At 41.8% G+C, this 27,263-nt stretch overlaps 1 protein-coding gene across 4 annotated transcripts in view; it reads right to left on the bottom strand.

The window, feature by feature from the left end:
* Window positions 1–27,263, bottom strand: part of RGL1 (ral guanine nucleotide dissociation stimulator like 1) — a 410,246-nt gene that overhangs the window by 363,527 nt on the left and 19,456 nt on the right. For 3 of the 4 annotated variants that reach the window (XR_007775373.1, XR_007775376.1, XM_050961415.1), the window contains exon 2: window positions 14,667–14,825. Coding sequence is in view for 1 of the 4 variants with exons in the window: in XM_050961415.1 (XP_050817372.1) it covers window positions 14,667–14,711 (45 nt within the window). In the remaining 3 variants the exon portion in view is untranslated. Of the gene's footprint in view, window positions 1–14,666; window positions 14,826–16,077; window positions 16,194–27,263 lie in introns of those variants that run through there. The other variant, XR_007775374.1, reaches the window with a different exon arrangement.

Here is a 27,263-nt window from a genome sequence, read left to right as displayed (position 1 = left end):
GTATGCATTGAGCCTTTTCTTTTCTTTATTTACCAAATTATTATGGCAGCAGTTTGCATTTATACATCATTTTTCATCCTGAAGAACTGCAAATTGCTTCAAAGAAATGTAGCCACCTCTGGGCTGCCAGGCAGCAACCCATACCACTGCAGACAAAACACTTCATAACAGTGTGGGAAAGGGAAATTTTTGGTCAAGGGCAGCAGAGTGTCATGGGATCTAATGTCAATGCAAAGCAGATAGAAGCTCTATTTTAAGGACTGATTTTAAAAAAACCCACACAATAATCTGCATAGAACTTAATTTATCTACTTTGCAAAGATGGACTCGCCTACATTTGAACCTGTGATTTCACAGAGTCTAAGTCTGTCAGATCTTGGCAGGTTTATTATCAGACACAGCCACTATTTAGGTTAGCATGTAAGAGCATGTACATATCGTACCAACCCCCTCCTCTGCCAACCTGTTCCTTCCCCTGATGAGGCAGGGAATATTGAGGTATAGACATCCAGCTCGTTCCAGCATCATCCATCTCTCACTTTCATAGGCACTAAATTCACTCATATTTAAATACATTTTCAAAACAGTAGATTTCTGAGTGAGTCTTGGAGGTGAAGTGTGGTGCAGCCAAATGGGAATAGGACAGAGCGTATTTGTTCCCTAGTGCCCTCAGTCAGCTGATCCTGAGGGGAAGTGTCAGGATCAGCTTGAGGAAGAAGTTAGATTCCACAATAAGAGTTGTCGCTTTGTAGGAAAGAGGGGAAATGGAAAACAAGATAAAAATACAATAGTCTTATCTGGAAATCTTTAATGTTTACTTGATCAGAACTGAGACTTTAATTAGACTTTTGTTTACCTATCTCCTTAAATCATTTTAAATCATTCTTTTTAGTTTTTAAAGTTATTTCCCCACACCAGTTTAGTAGCTAGGAAAAAATTAAAATGACCGTGACCAAGCCTAATCAAAATTTAACATGGAGCCTGGAACAACAAACTCATTTGATCTGACATTTGTCCCTACCTAAGGCCCCAATTTAGCAAAGAATTTAAATACGTGCTTAAAGTTAATTATGTGCTTAACACCCAATGGAACTTAAGCCCAGGCGTAAGTATTCTGCTGAATCCAGTCCTAGATCCTGAAGTCAATGGAATTGAGGGAGATCAACACCTGGTGGGATTAAGCCCTCTATCCAATATTATCTAACAATGATCACATTTTGAAATACATTTTAAAGCCAACTAAGGGATCTGGATGCCTAGTTAAAAACTGAGTGTCCAAATCCCCTAGCCAGCTTTAAAATTCTCAGCCTTAAACTTCTATGTTGAGAGATGATGGGTTCCAGTGGTATTCTCCATATTAAGTACAAGGAATCTCTCTCAAACTAGTAGAATTTTTCAAGAGAAGGAAACATTTCACTCGTGGCCACTGTACAGGCTAGAAATCTAACACAGGTGCCCATTTTTATTCTCTGCTCTAGTAGATAACCTTCAGAGGTTAGTAGAGACAGACAATTGTAAATGTTGTTCTTGCAATTAACTTTAAAAATAGAAAAATAAACTCATTTTATTTTAGCCTTCTAGTTACCACCCAGTCAGTGTCTGCTAAATTTAAGTATGTAAAGACCTACCCAGTATACGAACACTAAAGTGGCACAGGGAAGATTTCTCTTCTGCCTATCTAGGAAATTATAAGTCCTCCATCACTGTGGTATCTGATAACCTATTCAAGATGAGAAGCAGAGATCAGAATGCATATACAATACCAAAAGGATCCAGGCTCTGATTAATATAAAGGACGATCCATAAAGATCTCATGGCCTGATGGTAATACAGAAAAGAATAACTATTCTGAACCAACTGCAGCTTGGGTTACTACAACTACTATTTTGTAGTTTAGCAAGGTTTAATAATGATTAGGTAAACAAGATTTGCCATGGTCTACACTGGCTGGTCAGCAATGTGTTAGCTAATTTGACTCTCCATAATTGTGTTCAAACATGATAACATTTTCTAGTGAAGACAAGCCTTATGTGTTTCTGCCACTTCTGCTGTATAAATTATATATGTTTCTGCTAATGCCTCTCTTTGTGCATTCTTTCACCCTTGCAAGGAGAATGAACTATAAATCCATTTGTGAATACAAACTCATCCTTTTCACTGTGTGACACTATAAAATATAGTTAACCCTGGAAAGTTCCAAAGCTGTGAACCATGGATCACTGGTGTGGTTCATGGAGCACTTACGGATGGTCCACAGAGAACTAAGACAGTTACATAGTGCTGACCCCTCCTCATTTTTAGTTGTTGCTATAGCTAGCATCCAGGTTCTTCATCGAAAAGACAAGTCAAAACACCTGCAACAGTACCTGAAAACAAGGAGGAACCAACCTTGCTGACTAACAGGGGCCACTCCTGCCTAACAGGAGAGGAAAGAGGACCATCTTCAGGGACCAGAACGACCAGCCACTAGCAGAAGAATGTCCAGGAGAACAAGGGAAAAAGGAACAAGGTAGCCAGACTCCAGGCAGTAGATGAAGGGTACTTAGTGGCTAGACAGCATCTGCAGGAGAGAAGGGAACCAAACAGCCAGAAAGCGTGTGCACACAGGGAGAGAACAAGTAGACCAGATTGCAAAGCAGCACATGCAGGGAAGTCTTGGTTAGAGAGAGAGTTCTGTAGAATTCCTGAGATTTAAACCATTTTAAAAGAAAGTTAAATAAATGTGCACAAAAGATGACTCACAAGTGAACTAGAATGCACACATTATAAAAAGCAAAACACAAACCTTTACATTTTATACAGAATTTTAGTGATTTATTGGCTGTGGCTATTATGTACTCCCCTTTAGTAGTATCACCATCCTACTATACATAAAGTCATTCACTAGCATTCCTTTAATACAGTACAGACCTGATTCTCTGTTGCCCTTCACTTAATTATGTGGTCATTTACACCAGAAAGGTAGTGTTTTAGACCAACTTGGCAGGCCCCTTTACGCTGTCTTAGAGCAGATCTATACCAGAAGTGCTACATCGGTGCAGCTGTACCAGCAACCACACGCCACACAACAAAAACACTAACACAGGAACCTATCATTGCAACAAAGCCCGTTGCCAACTCTATCCACATATCTATTCAAGGGACACCATCACAGGACCTAATGACATCAGCCACACCATCAGGGGCTCGTTCACCTGCACATCTACCAATGTGACATATGCCATCATATGCCTGCAATGCCCCTCTGCCATGTACACTGGCCAAACCGGACAGTCTCTGTGCCAAAGAATAAATGGACACAAATCAGATGTCAAGAATTATAACATTCAAAAACCAGTCGGAGAACACTTCAACCTCCCTGGACACTCAATTACAGACCTAAAAGTCACAATTCTTCAACAAAAAACTTCAAAAACAGACTCCAACGAGAAAGTGCAGAACTGGAATTAATTTGCAAATTGGATACCATTAAATTAGGCTTGAATAAAGACTGGGAGTGGCTGGGTAATTTCCCCCCCTACTCTTACTCACACCTTCTTGTCAACTGTTTGAAATGGGCCATCTTGATTATCACTACAAAAGTTCTTTTTCCTGTTGCTGATAATAGCCCACCTTAATTTATTAGTCTCATTAGAGTTGGCATGGCAACCTCCATTTTTTCATATTCTCTCTGTGTGTGTGTATATATCTTCCTACTGTATTTTCCACTGCATGCATCTGGATGAAGTAGGTTTTAGCCCACAAAAGCTTATGTCCAAAATAAATTTGTTAGTTTCTAAGGTGCCACAAGGACTCCTCATCCTTTTTGCTGATACAGACTAACAGGGTTACCCCTCTGAAACCTTTCAGATGAATGACACCCAGTACACACACAATGGATCAACTGGAAAAAACTGCTGGGATCAAAAATTACACAGTTTTCAAGCCACTAAGTGTATTAATCAAAATGAAAATTAGCTTACAGGAAAGGAAAGAACTGCTTCCATCATTTCAATTCCAGACAGTGAGCACGTACTACAGACTATGGTGCTTATTCTCCAATGCTTGGAACCTTACTGAGTCATTTACACCTGCGTAAGGTCAGGGTAAAATGCTACCAAAGTAGAATGGTAGGTTTTACACCCACTTTACAATCAATTTGCGAGATGTAAATGACTACATCAAACTAGGTCCTATGAGCCCCACTAGATTCAGGGCCAGGACTAAGGGTTTTGCCAGTCATGGCAGAAAAACATATTGGAGCCGTCACTTCTGAAACAATAGACCAAAAAGAAAAAAGCAGTGTGGCATCCCCCTGAAAGCTGGCATGCAGGGCAATCCCCCAACTCACCTGCCCCTAAAACTGGCCTTGAGCAGTTCAACCCTTCTTGTGAAGCTAGGAGGTAGCAGAAGCCTTAAAGTCATTATTTTCCCCAGCATGATTGTAAAATGCCAAAGGAAATACAATATATATTCCCTACACAAACAGAACATTAAGGTTGCATAGTTAAGAGCTCTAAATCAGGAAATACCAAAGTTAAGAATGAACATGCAACCTTAACTCTACAACTAGTGCATATTTATGTGATAGAGACTACAGTTACATGGGCAAGTACTGTGTCTCAGTGTACACAATATAATAGGATATACTTTTCCTGCATGTGTAGCATCTTGTGCTACTGTGCATGCATAAGGAGTTTCACTGGCCAAGACTTTGAAACAATGCTGCTTGCAAAAACAAAAAACAAAACAAAACAAAACAAAAAAGGGGAAACCAACACTGGTAAACTTCATAATCTGTAACCATTTGTCTAGAAACATTGGAATATTCTAGTATCAGAGGAGTAGCCATGCTAGTCTGGATCTGTAAAAGCAGCAAAGAAAGAGAAACTTTCAAAGAGAAACTGCTGAGCTTCAGTTCATCTGCAAATTTGACACCATCAGCTGAGGATTAAACAAAGACTGTGAATGGCTCGCCAACTACAAAACCAGTTTCTCCTCCCTTGGTTTTCACACCTCAACTGCTAGAACAGGGCCTCATCCTCCCTGATTGAACTAACCTTGTTATCTCTAGCTTGCTTCTTGCTTGCATATATATACACCTTCCCCTGGAAATTTCCACTACATGCATCTGACGAAGTGGGTATTCACCCACGAAAGCTCATGCTTCAAAACATCCGTTAGTCTATAAGGTGCCACAGGATTCTTTGCTGGATTATTCTAGTCTATGCACTTGAGGAGGTACCCAGGATGAAATCCCCATCCTGTGAGCCGTATAAACTATGGAGCTGCTAAGGTGTGTCAGAGTGGAACTCTTTCCGATTCACATTACAAAGCGCACAGGAAACCTGTCTCGCCTCCTCCACTCCTTACAAGAACCACAGAACCTCTCTTCTGCCCCGATGGGACTTACAGTATCTGTAAGAGCAGTGGCAAGAGCTCCTAGGAGCCCTTGTGCACAGTGAGACATTACAGAGTGTTTAAGAATCTTCCCTCAACTCCTATGAATCTTACAAGGTCTGCAGCCCTTTCTGCAGTTCTAGGTGTCCCCATCTCTTCACAGCAATATCTCTCACTAGTTTTTACTACCTAATTGGCCTATGCATGCCTGCATTTACAGCAAATCTTCCCTCTGCTGCAGCCTTTACAAGCTTTAAAAACAGACCTAAAGTGCATGCTCTGTATGTGATTTTCTAAGGCTCATAATTGGGTCAAATCAAAGCCAAAAACTCTAAGGTATTTCCCCACAATTAGGGCTATTTCCATGCCAGATTTTAGCACACACCACTTAGGCTGTAGAGCTGTTCAAAAGAAGGGAGCAAAAAATATTTTTTCCTCTCTCCTCATATTCACAAATGGATTAAATGTTTTGTTCAAACTTTCCAAAAAAATTCTCTTTGACTAGAGTCCAAAGGCCTGATTCTCCTCTCATTTGCACCATTTTAAAAAAACGTTGTCGATATTTTTCAGATTTTCAGCAGATATAAAGAAAAGTCATTGTTACATTTCAGTCTGACTATAGGTAACTCAACCGACATCAGTGGAGCTCCTATCAATTTACATGGCTGGGAGACCAGAATCCACCTCAATGACAGGAAAAATCCAACTACCTCCAAATTAGTATTTTTCAGAATATGATGGCTGACTGAAACCAGGAGGCTAATATAACCTGGAAATCTTTACATCACTATAAAAACAGTGGTCACTACTATACCACTGTTACATCACAACAGTGAACATGCTGTCACTCACTGACATGCTCCACTCAGTAATTTCTTTGTAATAAAAACCAATTGTTTTCAAAAGAGGATAAAAATCAGTGGTTTTGTGAAACTCCAAACTGCTGGACAGATTTTCCTTTTTAAATGTCTTTGGTCAAATTAGTGGATTTCAGCCCTTGTAAGATATTGATAAAATTGGAGCAGCACCAAGATGTCACACATTACAATTATTGGGGGAAGTATAGCTCAGTGGTTTGAGCATTGGCCTGCTAAACCCAGGATTGCGAGTTCAATCCTTGAAGGAGCCATTTAGGGATCTGGGGCAAAAAATCTGCCAAGGACAGTACTTGGTCCTGCTGTGAAGTCAGGGGACTGGACTCAATGACCTTTCAAGGTCCCTTCCAGTTCTATGAGATTATTATATGGAGATATACCTATCAAGAGACTCCAGTGAGATTTGAAAGACAGAATCACACCTGAAAGGGACTTACAGATTCTTCAGCTTTTTGTCTCAGTCAAATTTAAGTGAGCCAGGAATTACATACACATGCACCATCTTGTTTGCTTTCCATTCTCAGGTTAAAAAAAAAACAAAACAATACAAAAACACCTTATACAGTAACATTTGTTAGTGTTTCTTACTTGTGCTAGCTGTTGTATTTTGGGAGTTTAAAAAATAAATCCAGCATTTAAACATCTCCATCCTCCTGCCTTAGTTTAGTTTGGTCCTTGCTCTCCCTTGTCACCTGATCTTCCATAGAACAAATCTCTGCTACTTACTAGGCATCTTTGTTATTTTCAGTTATGAGCCCCACCCTTCCCCTCAGTGTCTCTCTTCCAGATACTCTTTCCTCCATTTCTGATTTATCCTCTCTTTCATTTTTTAGTCCTTGATGCTTAGCCCCCACTGCTTTTTATTTTGCAGCAATGTTTTAGCCTACTCTATATACACATGCTTCTAATTTCCCTACTGTTCAGTATACTTCTTGTGCATTCATGTGGACCAATCTGGTTTTATATAGTGCCTTTCATACCCTGGATATCCCAAAGTACTTTATAAAACAAAGTACCAGATACTGCAGGCCAGATCCTTAGGACTGTCCCTTCTGCCACCAGCACAACTTGGGGAAGAACAGCACAAACATGACACTAAGTCTTTATAGCACCCTGATCCTTGAACAGCCAGGCTGTCACCAATGACCAACATAGAGTGGCCTTAGGGTGGCTCTTCGTTGTGCTGGCTGCAACAGCCTCCAGGGGGCAATCCAACCACCATGGACTGCACAAGTGAAGCAATGCTCTGGCCATAACCCCTTTTCTCCTAGTTATACCCCATATATGTTGGACTGTGAGGGAACAGCATAAAACTACACTAGTTTTAGGGCACTGGAGGATCCCTCTATGCAGTGGGAGGACTGATCTGATTTCATAAACCAGCTTTAAATCCGCTTTGTGCTGCCAGAATAGCAAGCAGATTTAGCCAGACCAAGGATTTAGCCCCAGACGTGCAGTGACTGTTCAGACTTTGGAACCACGCAAGGCTTGAACAAATTTCCTGAATTTCTGGGTTTCTTGTTCTTTGCAATAAGTTTCTTTTTCTCTCAAAAATCTAATAATCTACAAATTGCTCAGATTTTTGGAGAGCATTTCCCCCAGAAAACAACAAGAGAGCCAACAGTCCTCCAACCCTCTCATCTCACTACTGACCCAAGAAGGGATAGCCAGGTGTGTATTGCTAGAAGAGAGGGAAAAGGGACTTTGCTCATTTCTCCACCTTCTTCCTTCCTTTTTGAGGAAGAACTGTGTTCTCCAACCTCTCCCCTGCTCTACTAAGGCATCCAAACCAGATTTCCTCCTCCATCCCAAAATAACATCCTATTATCGAGTCCTACACAAACATATTGTAATATTAAAAGACATCTTCATGGGCTAGCATACTACTGAAAAAGGAAAAGTTTTCTGGTGGTGAAGCAAGCAGTTTCTCCTTTTGCTTGCAAAGTTGAGTTACGGGGGCGGGGAGCTTATTCATGGTTTGAGACCCAAACCAGCCACTGATACAAGTACCCATTTAAAGAGTAATTTCCAACATACTGTTTCCTTCTCTATAGGCCTCCTCTGTCAAGTAATTATTAATACTCCAATCAGCAGCACGCACAAACACATTCACTGTGGTGAAAACCACAGCAAAGAAATTGTTAAAAACTTTGAAAAGTCCTCATCCTCCTTAATTGCTCCTCTAACTCCCTGGTAATCTAGCAGACCTACCAATTCTCTAGTGAGCTTCTTGCTTTTGATAAACTTACAAAGCTGGCATGGGGGTGGGGCTGGAGTATGTCTTTGGCTGTTTGCTTCTCAAACACCCTTCTAATTTCCATTTTTATATGCCATACTTTAGGATCCTTTCTTCTTCCACGGGTTTGATTTCCATTTTCTAAAGGATGATTCAGTCTGAATAACCTCGTGAAACTTCCTACTTAATCATAATGTTTTTCTTCTTGTCTTTCTGCTTCCCTTTTTCACTTGGGGTATGCATGCCTTCCATGACTCTGTTATGGTATGGTTAAGTAGTATCCATGCTGACTAAGGATTTTAATTTCCCTAATTTTGATTCTAGGGTCTTTTTGACTAGCCTTATTTTTTCTTTAATTCTCCTTTCTAAAATTTTGCATAACAGTGCTAGTTTTATTACAATTATTCCCCAGAGGATGCTGAACTTAGTAAGTAAATTGTAGGCTCCCTTATTCAGTGGCACTATTAGTACCTTTCACTCTATCTGGGGCCTATCTCTGCTCTTGGGCAGACTTTTGACAGTTAGCTCTGTCTTTATATCTTAACTAGTTCAAAGCAAAAAGGACTTTGCCCCTCCCACCCATTCAATTGCAATCAGTTGGCTTGTCTTTAGTTTGACTCATTCACTTTGAAGATGCCCAGATTTCAAAAGAGGCCAATTCAATAATTTAGTTTTATTACTTCTAAAGAGGCTAGTTCCAGGGATTAGTTTTATTAGGTGCCCCTATAACAGCTACTGCCCTAAGAATTAGTTAATAGTTTCTAAAATATCTATTTCAAAGACCAGGATTTAAATTCCAAAATTAACTCTGCATCTTAGGTTCAAAAGGTTTAATCGGAACATTAAAGTATCATCTTGTGAATTGTGTAGGTGTAGGGACCAGCCCAGAACCACAAAGCAAAGCTGAGCCATATGCTAACACTACCTTCTTGTCCCCTAAGACAGTCGGAATCAATAATAGAGAGCAACTGATAATCAACCATTACACTATTTTGTGGTTTCTATTATAGTAGAAAGAAAGAAAGAAAGAAAGAAAGAAAGAAAGAAAGAAACCACACAGGTTGAACTCTTCCATGGGATGTTTCAGCTGGAAGTAAATAGTTTACGCGCTGGCCAACCATTCAGAAATCCAGCATTTTGAGAGATTTTCCAGGTGACAATCTTAGAAAAATAAGAGGGCTTCAAAATGTCAGGGAATCCAGAATCTTGCATTTGGATTCCTTAACTTCCTCCCCAGGTCACTCCATTCTTAAAATGGACCTGGAGAAGGCACTCACAGGCTGTGAATCAGAATGAGCACACTAAGCCCAATTTTGTTCTCAGTTACAATGATGTAAATCCATTTAAGTCAATGGAGTTTTGCTGAAGTAACTAAAAGCAGGATTTAGTGCTCAGTCCAACTACCCTTGAAGTCAACAGAAAGACTCTAATATTTCAGTTGGATTGGGACCTCACCCTTTCTTTTTCTTGGAGTTCAACCAGAAGCAGCATCTTCTTCTACTTCACTGGAACAAAGTGGAGAACATTAAAGTGTAGTAAGAATTCATTACTTATCAGCGTGCCCCTTTGAATCTATTTTGTAGCATTCATTCTACCCATCCTGTATAACTTTATTACCTCCATGTACCATCAGCTCCAGAGCTGAACACAACATTATGCACCATCATATCAGAGCTCTCCATTCTTTACAATTTTCTTTTGAGCATTGCTCCTTGCTCTCCCCTTCAAATCTAAACAATGGAACTAAAAAGACATACAGAACAAACAACACTGAAATTAATATACTGCTCTCTACAACCACATAACTCTGTTTCCATCTGCTGCTCATTTCCTAACTGAAACTTCAGGGCTTTATTGACCTGTCCATATAGGCGAACTAGGCAGTCACCTAGGGTGATAAGTTAAATGGGGCGCCAAATTTGAGGAAAAAAATAAAATTAAAAAATAAAAAAAATGAAAAAAAATGAAAAAAATACAAATAAAATGACAAACGTCATTATTTCAATACCCGTGCGTGTACGGAGGGAATATGTATTATAATTCATTTCTCTACATTTCTGAGCATTTATTAATATGTGAAATCTTTTATTTACTGCAAAATAAATATTTTAGCAAATTTTTTTTTCCAATTTGTGACATAGCATCAAGATGACCCACTCTTCAATTTTGATAAGCAATAACTCAGCCACCATGAAAAACATCTGCCAGCGGCAAGAGCTGCAATGCTAGTGACACCTAATTTGAATATACATCAAGGATGCATAGCCGGAAATTCATGTAGAGCGGAGATAATCGCGAGTTGATACATGTCCAATGGTCATTTTAACACATGTCGCAGGTAGATGGTGAAGAACTGAACGAATACTGTGGAAAATTGTGTTTCTTGGTGCCAAAGAATAAAGAATAATGTCTTTCAGCATTATAAATCCAAAATGTGACTATCTTTAAGCGTTATTAAACCTTGGCGTTATCGGGCTGTATAATTATGAACTTTTGTTATAACTGGTTCACATGTACTAAATAAGGTCCATAAAAGAAAAGTAACAGTGTTAACGTTTAATAGACTACAAAAGTGATGATGTCACACTCCAAGCGGGTAACCATGAGGAAGGGGGTTACTTTCCAAACAACTGGCGTTGGGCTACAACATCGAAAAAGGTCATTTTGTTTCCGTGTAAACACTGTAACTAACTCTTTTAATAGGTAAGTGAGTGTATGTTACTAATCACTGAACCTTTAAGCAGTGAAAAGACGTGTTGGGATGGCTGTAATGTGGTTTAAACTGCCAACCATGTGGTGTGTCAGCCATCCTTAACGCTATAATGCTTGCAGTTGGGAGCACAGTACATAACACTATTCAAATGCCCCATGGCAGAAAGAGGAAAAAGAAAACCCTCAGGAGCTGAGTATCGTAAACCAAAGGCTGAGAAGGAAAACGACCAAGCAAAACAGCCGGGATCCTTCCTGAAATATCTTCTCTTTAATCCAAATAAAGATGGAAGCAGTTCATAGCATCCAGATGTAGGAATTTTACTTGCAGCCGTTTGGAACATCCAGATGAAGGTATATTACTTTGAGATGAGGGTAGCTCACATCCACAAAAAAGCAGTTTGGAAACTCAAGATGATGGAAACTTACTTCTAGATGAAGGCAGCTCACAGCATCAGACTGATATGGAAGTGGAGAAAATGTATTCACCTTCAGAGACACATGCAGAAATTGAAGTAAATGAAGTAGAAGGAAGAAAGGATGAGGACGTTACAAACAAATTACAGCATGGGGACCCAGCTTCATGGCCCAGATGTGATGACAGTGTGTGGCAAATTTTTTTGGAACATGGACCCGAACAAGTTCATGAATTTCCCTTCCCTAAGGATGGAAATAAAAAAAAAATTCTGCTCAGTATTACAAGAGGAAACTCATGAATGGGGAAGAAATTCATCGAAACTGGTTACAGTATTCAGTGTCGAAGGACTCTGTGTTTTGCTTTTGCTGCAAGTTGTTTAGAAATCAAGCAATTGGTACATCACTTACTGAAAATGGTTCGAAGGACTGGAAAAACATATCTTCAATTCTCCCTTCATATGAAAGAGGTATAGAACATTTGGAATGTTTCAGAATTGGAAAGAACTTGAATTACTATTGAAAAAAGGAAAATCCATGTACATGTGATCGAGGAAAAAGAAGAATATTGGCAACAAATATTAGAGCGTGTGATTGCTTTTGTGAGAGTTTTCGGTGGGCAAAATTTAGCATTCTGTGGCTGCGGCAGAAATGAAAAATTATACACTCCAGGTAATGGAAACTTTTTAAAATCTGCTGAATACCTACCTTTGTTTGATCCAGTCATGAAGAAGCATCTATGTAAAATAACTGATCATGAAATACAGGTTCACTACATAGGAAAAAATATGCAGAATGAACTGATTCAAATCCTAGCAAATGCCATTAAAAAGAAAATTGTAGAAGCTGCCCATTCTGCAAAATACTTTTCAATAATACTGGACTGTACACCATATGTGAGTCATGTTGAACAAAATGATGATGATCATTCGTTTTGTGGATATGGAAAAGTCTGCAGATGAAGATAATGTTGAAATGCTCATAAAGGAACATTTTTTGGGTTTCGTACCACTGAAGGAGGCAACTGGAGCATTTATGACCGAAACTATTCTACAAGTGCTTGTAACAATGTCATTATCTGTTGAAAACTTATGTGGCCAAGGCTATGACAATGGGAGTAATATGAAGGATAAAGACAATGGTGTGCAAAGGAAAATGATGGAAATCAATCCTAGGGCCTTTTTTGTTCCTTGCAGTGCGCATTCTCTGAATTTGGTTGTCAATGATGCTGCTAGATGCTGTTTGGAGGCAAGCAGTTTCTTTGACCTAGTGCAATGTGTTTATGTGTTTTTCTCAGGCTCAACACGCCATTGGGAGATTCTGATCACCATGTGAATTCTCTAACCGTGAAACCACTTTGTCAGACAAGATTGGAGAGTCGCATTGATGCTTTGAAGCCTCTTCGCTATCAACTTGGAAGCATTTATGATACTCTAATTGAAATTTCTGATGATACTACCTTTACTGGATCATCTGGCAACATGGCACGTTCAGATGCAGAAGCTCTTGCAAATGGCTTTTCCAAGTTCAAATTTGTGACTTCACTCATTTTGTGGTTGTAGCGGAGTGATTACTCTCTCCTGCCCTGTGGGGCTTGAAACAGCCCAGGAGAGGGCTGTGGCTGGGGCAAGAAGCCTAGGCTGATTGGGGAAAGTAGGCTCAGCTGTGGCCATGCCCCAATCAGGCCCAACTGGCCCCTATAAAAGGCTGTGAGCCAGAGGCCCAAGCAGTCTTCCTCTTCCTGTAGAGGGAGAAGGGCCTGGCTGCAGGAAGCTAGAGACAGGGTACCTGAGTGAAGCAGGGCTGGGGAAAGGCAGAGGAGCTGGGGAGCTCCAGTCTGGAAAGCCCCAGGCTGCAGCCTAGCAGAAGGCCAAAGGGTACTAGGGGTTGCAGAGGGCAGCCCGGGGGTAGGCCAAGGCAGCAGGTCCAAACCTCCTTGCCGGTGATGTCCTTGATACTGCTATTCACTCGGTTGATGAAAGATTACAACAGATACAGCAGTAGAGTCAGTATTTGGCTTTCTATATGATATCCACAGCTTTCAAAAGAAAACAGCAAAACAGATAAGAGAATTTTGTATAAAACTGGAGTTGGCACTGACTCATGAAAATTCAAAAGACATTGATGCTACAGATTTGTGTAGTGAGCTTCAGGCTTTTTCAAGACAACACTCCACTTCTGAAGAAGTACTGAAGTTTGTTTGCAAAAATAAACTCTCAGACAGTTTTCCAAACATTTTTATAGCGCTAAGCATTCTTTTAACTTTGCCAGTTTCTGTAGCTAGTGGGGAAACGGAGCTTCTCAAAGTTTAAAATTGATAATAACAACATATCTGCGTTCAACAATGGTGCAAGAGAGACTTGTTGGACTTGCCACAATGTCAATAGAGCTTGAAATAGCTGGAAAACTGGATCTAAAAGAACTAGAGATTGAATTTTCAAAACTTAAAGCAAGAGAAGTCATGTTTTAAGAGCACAGAATGTTTTTTATTCAGAGTGTTTTGTAAATGAAGTTAAAGTTCATTGAAGAGTTTTCTTATTTCTTTCTATATTGGATGTGGTGGTAATGTCAGTTAAAGCAGGATAGCGTAATGCATGATTTTAGATTTGTAATACTAAAAATTATAATTAATATTTTTAATGCATTTTTATTTGAAATTGGACTGAAATATGACGAGCTGTCATGTACAAATCGATTCTGAAAATTTCATGTCTCTATTTTAATTGATCTCAGAAACATTGGTTGGACAGATAGATGGACAAACCGAATAATTTAGCCTCTGTTTTTTTTTTTAAAGGTTAAAAAACATTAAAAGGAAAAAAGGGGCAAAATGTTTTCCAGTTTATGAAAAACCTCAGCCTAGATCTACCATTGGGGTTTGGGGGTGGAGGTGTCGATTGCATGGTTTGCCTACGGTGCCAGCTGCTGGCAGTTAGTCTAGGACCACCCTTGTTTATTGATTATCATGATTCTGAATAAAACCTTGGATCTATTAAATTAGATGGGGTAAAAAGGGCACAGCAATAACAGTTTGTCACCTCCAGTTGATTTACCTCCTCCATCTCTGAAGTATCCCATATTCGGGTATAGTGGTCCATACGTCAGTGCCGTGTACTCTCCAGGCTTAGTGAGAGTTTTGGTTCTAGATGTTGCTTGTGCAGTCTTCTATTAAATCTCTGCAGAACCAGATACTTGCAGGAGAAATTCTGTATCTGTGTGAAAGAAATAAGGGAGAGGTGTTTTAAATACAAACAGTAACATATTTCCTTACATGTTCTCATGGTCTCTTTCTTAGGAGATTAATTCACTGAATATAGTCATTGTATAGATAAGGAGGCAGGCACATGCAATATTCATTAGTTACATAGAAAGCCAGTGGTCAGAGTGGATGGCATAATGGATTAAGCCTCAAAGCTCACTTTCCAACCCTCCCAGTTCCCCTCTTTCTCTATCATAGTTGAATGCATCATTAACCTCTTTGCCACTAGGGCCTGCAACCTGGGTGTCGTATCGAGGGCCAGCTCCAGGCACCAACATTCCAAACAGGTGCTTGGGGCGGCAATCTGCAAGGGGCGGCAGTCAGTGTGTTTTTGCCCCCAGGCAGCGTGCCGAATTGCAACCATGGATGGCGGGGGCAGTCTGTGTGCTGTTAGGGTGGCACGCGTGTTTCCACAGAAGCAGCAATTCAGTAGCAGCTTCTATGCGAAGCTGTCCGCGGCAGCGCAGCTTCTGTCTTCTGGCTGAAGGCAGAAGCTGCTGCCAAATTGCTGCCCCGAAAACGCGCGAGCCACCCTAATGGCACACGGAGTGCCCCTGCCATCCACGGTGGCAATTCAGCGTGCTGCCTGGGGTGGCAAAAACAGTAGAGCCGGCCTGATCATATCAGACTCCTCCCTCTTGTTTGCACTGCACATGCAAGCTGTGTCCACATCGTGCTGCTTCTTCCTCCATAAGGGTATGACTAGATTAGGAAAAGAGGTTGGGAAAACGTTTTCAAACAAAATCCTATCTAGACTACGAAGGTAGATTGAACACCTATCAAGTCCAACCTTCTCTTTCTGTCCACACTGCTAGAACTCCTTCCCAGACCATTGTCTCCCATCCTGACTACTGAAAACATCTCCTCTCTGGCCTCCCTAGCACCAGACATCACCCCTCCTCCAGTCCATTCAAAATGCAGCTGCTAAAATGGTTTTCCTTGATCATGGTTCTGAACACATCCCCTCTCTGAATTCCTGCACTGGCTCCCATTTTCTGCTGCACTGAATTCAATCATCGAGTACTCACCTATAAGGCCCTTACAACTCTGCTCCTCCCTACTGATTCACTCTTTTTAGAGGTCTCCCACCCCTGTAGCCTCGTCCACTCTACCAATGATGCCAGGCTTGACCTTTGATTGATCTGCTTCTCCTACCATCATATTCATGGTTTCTTCTCTGTCACCGTTATGCATGGAACACCTACTTTGAACTAGATGATAAAACCACTGTCCTTTCCTTCTTCAGATCTCTCTTCAAGATCTACTTCTATTGTGATGCCAACAAAAGATCACCAATTCATAATGGCTAGGTAAAGGGCCAGTGGGGACTGCAAATGTTTCTTTCTGATAAAAACATAAGGTGAAATGACTTAGAACAATCAAGTTATGCATCAAGCCTATCTAAATGTATATTCTTATTTCTGTTACTTTGTTTCTCTGTCCCACATCCCTCCTGGTGGCTACACACCCTTACCACATCTTGCCTTTCATTACGCTGAAAGTGCTTTGGGACAAGGGTTGCGTCTTCCTATGTATTTGTAAAGCTTCTAGCACTATGGTCCCATCTGTTTGGCTAAACTATTAACAGATCCACTTGTGCTTTTGGGAAGAGTATACCCCAGTGTCCTTAGCCAAAACTTTCCTTCTTTTCACTTGTGCTCTTCGCTGTTTGGCAGCTGCATTACAGTCCTGTAGTAAGTAAGGGTACGTCTACACTACGGGATTATTCCGATTTTACATAAACTGGTTTTATAAAACAGATTGTATAAAGTCGAGTGCACACGACCACACTAAGCACATTAATTCGGCGGTGTGCGTCCATGGTCCGAGGCTAGCGTCGATTTCCAGAGCGTTGCACTGTGGGTAGCTATTCCATAGCTATCCCATAGTTCCCGCAGTCTCCCCCGCCCCTTAGAATTCTGGGTTGAGAGCCCAGTGGCTGATGGGGCAAAAATCATTGTTGAGGGTGGTTCTGGGTAAATGTCGTCAGTCATTCCTTCCTCCGGGAAAGCAATGGCAGACAATCATTTCGTGCCCTTTTTCCCTGGATTGCCCTGGCAGACCATGGAGCCCGTTCAGCTGTCTTTTTTTTTTTTTTTTTTTACAGTCACTGTATGTGTACTGGATGCCGCGGACAGAGGCGGACACAGCAGCATTCATTTGCTTTTGCATGATAGCAGAGATGGTTACCAGCCGTTCTGTACCGTCTGCTGCCACTGTAATTTGGCAATGAGATGACGGTTACTTGTCCTTCTGTGCTGTCTGCTGCTATCATGGGTGTCCCTGGCTGAGATCGGCCGGGGGTGCAAAAGCAAAACTGGGAATAACTCCCTGAGTCAATCCCTCCTTTATGGCTTCTAAAAATAGAGTCAGTCCTGTCTAGAATATGGGGCAAATGTACTAAAGAAGCAGTGCATCAGAGAGTACAGCTGCTCTGTGTCAGATCCCGCAGAAATGATGAGCTGCTTGCCATTCATGGGGGGATGCCCCTGCAACAACCCCACCCATTGCTTCCCTTCTCCCTCAACCTTCCTGGGCTACCGTGGCAGTGTCCCCCCCCCATTTGTGTCATGAAGTAATAAAGAATGCAGGAATAAGAAACACTGAGTTTTTAATGACATAAAATGAGGGGAAGACAGCCTCCGGGTGCTATGATAGTCCAGGCAGGACATTAAGCAGTGTGGGGGAGAGGAGCCCAGCATCCCACTGCTATGATAGTCCAGGAAGTACAGAATCTTTTCTTTTCACATGAAAGGGAGGGGGCTGATTGAAGCTCAGCCCCCAGTTGCTATGATGAAGATGGTTACCAACCGTTCTGTACCATCTACTGAGAATGACCGGGAGTCATTCCTATTTTCACCCAGGCTCCCCCGACCAGCCTCACCTGAAGCCAGCCAGGAGCACTCACGGGTTGATAAGAAGGACGGTTACCAGTCCTACTGCACCGTCTGCCACCGGGGAGGGGAGAGGAGCGGATACTTCTCTTCACTGCTGCAGCATCGTGTCTACCAGCAGCATTCAGTAGACATAGGGTGACATTGAAAGAAGCCAAGAAATGATTTCTTTCCCTTTTCTTTCACGTGGTGGCGGGGGGAGTAAATTGACGAACCACGCCGGACAATGTGTTTGACCCTACAGGCATTGGGAGCTCAGCCAAGAATGCAAATACATTTCGGAGACTGCTGGGGACTGTGGGATAGCTGGAGTCCTCAGTACCCCCTCCCTCCCTCCATGAGCGTTCATTTGAGTCTCTGGGTTCCTGTTACGCTTGTCACGCAGCACTGTGTAGCCTGTAGATTTTTTTTTCAAACACTTTGGCATTTTGTCTTCTGTAACGGAGCTTTGATAGAACAGATTTGTCTCCCCATACAGCAATCAGATTCAGTATCTCCCGTACGGTCCATGCTGGAGCTCTTTTTGGATTTGGGACTGCATTGCCACCTGTGCTGATCAGAGCTCCACGCTGGGCAAACAGGAAATGAAAATCAAAATTTCGCGGGGCTTTTCCTGTTTACCTGGCCACTGCATCCGAGCTGAGATTGCTGTCCAGAGTGGTTACAGTGGTGCACTGTGGGATACCGCCCGGAGGCCAATACCGTCGATTTGCGGCCACACTAACCCTAATCCGATATGGTAATACCGATTTTAGCGCTGCTCCTCTCGTTGGGGAGGAGTACAGAAACCGATTTAAAGAGCCCTTTATATCGATATAAAGGGCCTCGTAGTGTGGACGGGTACAGTGTTAAATCGGTTTAACGCTGCTAAAATCGGTTTAAATGCATAGTGTAGACCAGGCCTAAGTATGTACACAGGCCCAAATCCAGTTCACTTTTTGTATACAAGTACTCCTATGGACTTCAACAGAATTACTTGTAAGTGACAAATTTTGAACCACAGTTTGTAAACATTTTAGGGTCCTTTGGGATTAAGTTGTTTAGTATTATGGACACATTTGTGCTCAGATGCCAAATATTCATTTCTATTTCCAGCCATCTGACATCTATTTTTATTTCCACTTTAAATAAAGACATACTGAAACAAAAGACAGGAAGGTACACAATGCTAGAGACACCCTACAATTACAGGAAGTTGACCATGCTTTGAATGTTCACCTTATTCCTGAACAGCTGAACCCTCCTTAAGATCCAGCCAAAGACCAAAAAGCAAAACAAAACCCAAAAGAAACGTTGTAAAGGAAAACCCTTCTGCGTTCAGATACCATGATGATGGGAGATGTTAGAGAGAACCCAAATTTGGAATAGTAGGTAGCACAAAAGAAAATGAGAATATAATTATATTAAGGGATAGCTACACAGACAAACATAACAGAAACGTCAAGAATAATTGTTTGCCTGGGAATAAAATTAAAAATCTTAAAATACCCTAATATATCATAAGAAAATGTGTGCACTAAAAGGGACAATAGCAAGTATCTATGTTAGGAATTTCCAAGGTGCCCTTTGCTGTAATAGATGAGCACAGTAACAGAACATTTCAGGCAGCTGAAGCGCCAAAGTGATCTTGTGAGGAATGTCCTTTGGATTTTAAACATTTATTAAAAAATAATAATTATAAACCCCATCAGTGTTAGCAAAACGTTAAAAAACACATCACACAGCATGAGAGAATCTACAGTGTTTTGTGTTGATTTGCACAAGCAGCACGTGACGGTACACTCCATATGATGTTATGAAAATATGCTAATGAGGGTGAACATAAAGTAACTGGAATATACTTCATGCAAAAGGTCTCTTCTAAAGTATCATTACAAAGTTTATAATCTACTGAGTGTGTTCATCCCATTTGTATAAATGTATCATTCTTGTATCTGAAACCGGAAATATGAAATACAACTCTGGGGTCCTATTGTGAGCCATTAATGGTGGCTTGGAATCTTGATGACTCCCATTAACCAGGACAATTGGTTGTAAATGTCTCTGTTTACTTGTAAGTTTTCCTGTGTACTTGAGTGCTGGCAAGTGGGTAATGAAGTCTTACAGTGACATGTGATCATGTCACCTGAAGTGGAATCCATCTTTAACCCTCTGCTTTTCCATTTAGAAGAAGGGGTGAGAACCCAAAGAGGGAGAAAGCGTTCCCGCCTTGTGCAAAAGATATATAAGGGGGTGGAGCAGAACAAAAGAGGCTACAGTCATGAGAAATCCCCTAGCTACCACCTGACCTGGAACAAGGACGGTACCAGGCGAAAGGATTGGGCCCAGACTAGAAAGACGCTCGTCTGTCAAAAAAGCTTATTGGAACATCTCAGAGGGTGAGCTTTACCTGCATTGTTTCCTACTGTATTAGGTTTAGACTTGCGTGTTTTATTTTATTTTGTTGGTAATTTACTTTGTTCTGTCTGTTATTACTTGGAACCACTTAAATCCTACTTTTTGTATTTAATAAAATCACTTTTTATTAATTAACCCAGAGTATGTATTAATACCTGGGGGCGCAAACAGCTGTGCATCTCTCTCTATCAGTGTTATAGAGGGCGAACAATTTATGAGTTTACCCCATATAAAGCTTTATACAGGATAAAATGTATTTATTTGGGGTTTGGACCCCATTGAGAGCTGGTCATCTGAGTGCTGGAGACAGGAGCACTTCTTAAGCTGTTTTCAATTAAGCCATTCTATAATTCTGGATGAAAAAAATTCTGATAGACTACAGAAAAAAGGGACTTGGTGGTGTTCTTTAAAAGTGAAGTAACATTAAAAACGAAATGAACACAAAATCTTTCTGCGGACGTAGAAATGTCTGAGTCACTTGCAGGGATAATAGATATGCTCCTGCCAGATCCTGGTGGTCAAAATGCATTAAAATAAACTATTATTCCAGCAGGCTAATGGTAGTGTTTCATACTGCTATATAGGAGGCACGTGATTTTCTCCCCCTTTTTAGTACTGGCAAGCAGACCCAGACTGGAAGCCTTGGCGGTGTAAGTCCTCAAGTCCCCCAAAAGATACACAGCATAGACTGATGCAATGCAAGCTTCGCCAGAATGCATTGCCTATATGCCTCAACTCCTACCTGAAACTGCCACCTTGAAGAGGGCAGTTCAGTCCCTAAACCTAAATCTGTCCTTGATCTCTTTGCTGAGATTGCCAATAAGAGTGCCAGATAGTATCACCTGTAACGATGGGTTTTATGATGTGGACATCTGTCAACTGAGGACTGGAAATAAATCATCAAATCCATTTCACGCTGGCCACCAAACTGCCATCATGTGGTAACAGCTTTTGGTCATTACGGAGTTATTCTGGATTAAAACCAGGAAGCTAGAAGTGAAGAGGCCTATATCCCAGGGTAAACACCATTCAGTTACTTTTTATGATTTGTTTTCTTAAGCTTTATTTAGAGAGCAAAGGAGAAGCAAAGAAATCACTGCACTTTTTTGCTTTAAAAGTTGGTTTAGACACACAAATACACATCTGGTCCTGGTATACTATCGTTATAACGTAGCGTGATGTGTAAGTCAATAATTTGGCAACCTCTCTAGAGAAGGAATTTGCTTTTTTTTTGTTCCACTAGCTGGTCCAAAAGCATTTCCAAAGTTGCACAATCGTTCTCCAACTCAGTCTCTCTGTTGAGAAGCAATACTCAAAACAGATTTGTGGGGGCAGGAGGGCAGAAGCAGGTCTCTTCTGGTTATGCTAAAATGCTAAAAAGCAAGAGTTTAAAAGATAGAAAACACTCTGCTCTGCTGCTTTCTGAGGCCAGTTTCTCTCTTTTCCAAGTGGACTCCAGTCTTCATGCATTCCTCCCTTTCCCCTCCCACCCCCTCCCCATGATAGTATTTGGCAGGAGCTTTTAATTAAAAAACAGCCAGACTGCATTTGTGCTATCCCAATGAACCTCTCTTGGGAAATGATGTTCTTTGCTCAGCAATTCCTGCTTAGAGCGCTGAGTGCCAACAAAAGGAAAACAGCTGGAATGATTTCCTAGCCTTCCTATTCTCCATTCAGGCCTGGTGGCCTAGTAAAAATTATTTTTTTATTTTTTTCAAGACTGGGGCTAAAACAACAAGGATTCATTCAAGGTTCAAAGAAAGACATGATGCCTTTTGTAAAACATTATTTATGGCTTATTTCTTAAATAAATTCATTAAAAGTCTAATGATAATACAGATCTAATAGTTAAGGGCCTGATTCAGCTGCCCTAAAGTCAGTGGAAAGATTCCCATCAACTTCAAGGGGAATTAGATTGTGTGTTTAACGACAGATTGATCGATTAATAAACTGGATCATATCTTTGTTTATATATGAAGAGCACCTAGCACCAAACCTGAGTGGAACCTCTAGACACTACTGTAAAGTAAAAACTAAACAATAAAGTCATGTGACTGGCCTATGCACTATGTCATCACCGACTTGCAAATCAGTGCTGCAGAGACATATTTTATGTTACTAATTCAAATTTGCATCAGACAAAACACAAATAAATGATGGGTGTCATGTTGCAATAAAATTGTGAAATTTGACATGTTATGACATCTCATGTTTTCCTAAAAGCCCCAGCTGATGGAACCATGTTATTACCTGAAAAATCGTTAAGGAGAGAGAAGTAAGATTCTAGACCTCATAATTGTGGAGAAATGTCTGAATGCTGAAGACTCCCATACCAGAAGGCAAACAAAAAACACAACATATAGTATTTTTAAAACCACGTGATTTTTAAGGCAATCACATGGGTCAAAATCTTTTTGGAGAAGAAAAGTAAGAGGTGTTCTACTGGCACAGTGATTAGGGTCTTCTACAGACTCCCAGAATCCAATTTGTATATGGACAGAGATCTCTTTCATATTTTTAATGAAATAAATAATGCTGGGCGTTGTGTGATTATGGGAATGTTTTATTTCCCAGCTATAGATCGGAGGACAAGTGCTACTAATAATGGTAAGTCCCAGATATAAATCCGACAGATTTCTTCACCAGTCACTGAACCAACAAGAGGGGATGCCATTTTAGATTTAGTAATGGTAAGTAGCGAACAAGGACCTCAAAGAAGAGCTGGTTATAGAGGACAATCTTGGTTCGAGTGATCATGAGTTAGTTCAGTTTAAACTAAATGGAAGAACAAACAAAAATATGTCTGCAACAAAGGTCCTTAACATAAGTATAGCCAGACTGGGTCAGATCAAAGGTCCATCTAGCTCAGTATCTTGTCTCCCAACAGTGGCCAATGCCGCATACTTCAGAGGGAATGAACAGAACAGGCAATCACTGAGTGATCCATCCCCTGATAGCCACACCTAACTTCTGGCAAACAGAAACTGGGGATACCCAGGGCATGGGCCTGCATCCTTGACCATCTTGGCTAAAAACCATTGATGGACCTATCCTTTGTGAACTTGATTTCAAAAGGACAATCTTTAAAAAACCAAGGGAATTTGCTAGGGAAGGGGACGAAACTGAAGAGCTCAAGCATCTGAATGTGGAAGAGGCTTGGAATTACGGTATGTCAAAGTTGAAGAAACTATCTGAAGCCTGCATCCCAAACAAAAGGGAAAAATTCAAAGGGAAGGGTTGCAGACCAAACTGGATTAGAAAGCATCTCAAATAAGTTATTAAGAGAAAGAAATGAAAGCAGGAATCAGCAAGGAAAGCTACTCTTGGAGATCAGAAAGCATAGAGAAAAAAATGAGAATTTCCAAAAGCCAAGCAGAGCTGGATCTTGTAAAGGAAATAGAAGCCAATACTAAAGGTTTTTTTTTTAACCATGTCAATAAAAAGAAAACAAGGAAAGAAGAAGTGGGATCACTAAACACTGAGGATGGAATGGAGATTAATGATAATCTAGGTATGATGCAACACCTAAATGAATTTTTTGCCCCAGTTTTTAATAAGAGTAATGAGGAGTTTGGGGACAGTGGTAGGGTGGCTAATGAGAACAAGGTATGGAAGCAGAATTTATAACATCCAAGGTGGAAGCCAAATTCAAACAGCTCAATGAGACCAAATCCACAGGCCGCAGATAATCTCCATCCAAGAATATTAAAGGAACTGGCACATGAAATTGCAAGCACAACAGCAAGGATTTTTAATGAATCTGTAAACTCAAGGGCTGTGCCCTATGACTGGAAAGTTGCAAATACAGTATCTATATGTAAGAAAGAGGAGAAAGTGATTCAGGAAACTACAAGCCTATTAGTTTGACCTCAAATGTACGCAAGGTCTTAGGAGAAATTTTGAAAGACAGAGTAGTTATGGACATAGAGGTAAACAGTAACTGGGATAAAATACTACATGGTTTTACAAAAGGTAGATCATTCCAGTCAGTCAACTCGATCTCTTTCTTTGAGAAGATAACTGATTTTTTAGCAAATAAAATGCAATAGATCTAACCTATCTGGATTTCAGTAAAGCATCTGATACATGTCCACATGGGAAATTATTATTTAAATTGGAGAAGATGAGGATTAATACAAGAATTGAAAGGTGGGTAAGGAGGATACTGCAACAGGTCATGCTTCAAGGTGAACTGTCAGGCTGGAGGGAGGCTTCTAGTGGAGTTTCTCAAAATCAGTTTTGGGATCAATCTTATTTATCATTTCCAAAAAGTGATAATGTGCTAATAAAGTTTATGGATGGCACAAAGTTGGGAGGTATTGCCAGTACAAAGGAGGAACAGAATATCATACAAGATTTGATGACCTTGAAAACTGAAGTAATAGAAATGGAATGAAATTTAATTAGTGCAAAGTCATGCCTCTAGGAACTAACAACAAGAATTTTTGCTCTAAGATAGAGATGTGTCAGTTGGAAGTGACAGAGGAGAAAGATCTGGCTGTATTGGTGTCACGGAGTCCCCGGGCAATGTCTGAAACTGCTCCGCACAAAGCCAGTCTGGACTTTGAGGAGCCTCCTCTCCTTTGGAGCAGACTGTCTTCAGGGCAAGAAACTCACATGGCTTCGCCTCCTGGGTCTCTCCTAGGAGCATTTAGCATGTGCCCCTCCATGCGCTTCCCACAGTGAGTCCGCCCAGGCGGGGTCCTGGGGAAGCCACCGGATCCTGCATTCCCACTCCGCAGTCAGACGTGACTCTTAGCCAGCCAGTAAAACAGAGGTTTATTTAGATGACAGGAACACAGTCCAAACAGGTCTGGCCAGTACAGACAACAGGACCCCCTTTAGTTAGGTCCATCTGGGGCCCCAGGGAGGCCACAGCCCCATTGAAAGGCCTGAACCCTGTCGGGGCTCCCCTCCATTTCCCAGCCAGCTTCCAAACTGAAAAACTCCCCCCAGCCTCTCACTCAGCCTTTATTCAGTTTCCCGGGGCAAAGGTGTCACCTGGCCTCTAACCCCTTCCTGGGTTCTCACGTTACATGCTCAGGTATCCTCCCTTAAGGCCAGTCTCCCATCCCCCAATGCAGACCGTCCTCCCAGGCCAACGCTCCCCACTCAGCATTCAAAGACCACATTAAGAACAGTCCCGGTTCATCACAATTGGTCAATCATAGGATGACTATGAGCTGCCAATGCGATGTGGCCATGAAAAAGGCCAATGTAATCCTAGGATGCATCAGGCAAGGTATTTCCAGTAGAAATAGGGAAGTGTTATTACCATTACAGAGGGTACTGGTAAAACCTCATCAGGAATACTGCAGGCAATTCTGATTTCCCATATTTAAGAAAAATTAATTCAAAGTGGAACAGATACAGAAAAAGGCTGTTAGGATGATCAGAGGACTGGAGAACCCACCTTATGAGGGAAGGCTTAAGAAGCTTGACTTGTTTAGCCTAACAAAACAAGAGATACGATTGCTTTATAAATACCTCAGAGGAGTTATTTAAGTTAAGATCCAATATTGGCACAAATTTAGGTTTGAAGTTAAACTAACCACTGGAGGTGTGAAGTTCTGGAACAGTTTTCCACAGGGAAAAGTGGGAGCAAAAAAATCTAACTAGTTTCAAGACTGAGCTTGATAATAGTACAATGTGACTGCTTACAGCGGCATATGACCCATCCGCAACTGATATTAGCAAATATCTTCAAGAGCTGGAGATGGGACACTAGATGGAGAGGGCTCTGAGTACAACAGAAAATTCCTTCCCAGGTCTGTGACTGTTTGCAGAGGAAGACAAAAGAAAAAAAGAACCCCAGGGTCACTGCAGATCTGATCTCGGGGAAAATTATTTCCCAATCCCCCAAATGGCAGTCAGTTAGACCCTGAGCAGAGTGGGGCACCATTCACTTGCTGATTTGAACTACAGTAAATGATGGATTCTCTTTAACTTGAAGTCTTTAAACCAAGATTTGAAGATTTCAGTAACTCATCCAGAGTTTATGGGCCTATTACAGGTCTGGGTGGGTCAAGTAAGGTTGCCAGGTGTCCGGTTTTTGACTGGAATGCCTAGTCGAAAAGGGACCCTGGCGGCTCCAGTCAGCACTGCCGACCAGGCCGTTAGAAGTTCGGTTAACGGTGCTGCAGGGCTAAGGCAGGCTAGTCCCTACCTGTCCCAGCACCACACTGCGCCCTGGAAGTGGCAGCAGGTCCAGCTCCTAGGCGGGTGGTCACAGGGCTCCATGTGCTGCCCCCACTCCAAGCACCAGCTCCACACTCCCAATGGCCAGGAATCATGGCCAATGGGAGCTGGGGAGTGGTGCCTGTGCACGAGAGCAGCGCGCAGGGCCTCCTGCCCGCCCCCACCTAGGAGCTGGACTGTGGGGCACAATGCAGAATCAGGACAGGCTGGAAGCCTGTCTTAGCCCCCCTGCGCCACTGACTGAGAGCTGTCCACAGTAAACCTGCACCCCAACTCTGAGCCCCAATCCCATGCCCGAGCCCTGAGCCTCCTCCACAACCCAGAGCTCCCTCCTGTACCCCAACACCCTGCCCCAGCCCAGAGCCTCCTCCCACATCCTGAACCCCTCATCCCTGGCTCCACCACAAAACCTGCACCCCCAGCCCAGAGCCTGTACCCTTTCCTGCACCCCAACCTGCAGCCCCCTCCCACATGCCAAATCTCAGCCTGGAGCCCACTCATGCACCCCAAACCCCTCATCCTCAGCTCCACCCAAGAGCCCTCACCCCCTCAAACATCCCAATGTAGTGAGAGGGGAGGGGGCTTTCGGGAAGAGGCAGGGCTAGGGTGTTCAGTCTGTGTGATTAAAAAGTTGGCAACCCTAGGGTCAAGTTCTGTGGCCTGCGATGTCCAGGAATAGGAGTTGAGAGCCATGCGGTCAGATGTTTTCCCTCAGGTCTAAATGCAAACACAGAGGGCTGCATATAGTTTGATTGAGACAAGTATGAGAGAGAGAAAGACAAAGACAATGAGCAGAAACACCACAGAAGCACACAGAGAAGGCAGCAAGACAACTCCAGAGATAGGCAGAGAAGGTGATCCTGAGTAAAAACTAAGAGATAGAGCTTTTGGGAAGAGTGCTT

This window comes from Gopherus flavomarginatus, chromosome 7 (genome assembly GCF_025201925.1).
Source record: "Gopherus flavomarginatus isolate rGopFla2 chromosome 7, rGopFla2.mat.asm, whole genome shotgun sequence".
Lineage (NCBI taxonomy): Eukaryota > Metazoa > Chordata > Testudines > Testudinidae > Gopherus > Gopherus flavomarginatus.
The sequence above is the reverse complement of the archived record's forward strand: the minus strand, read 5'-3'. Positions and strand labels throughout refer to the sequence as shown.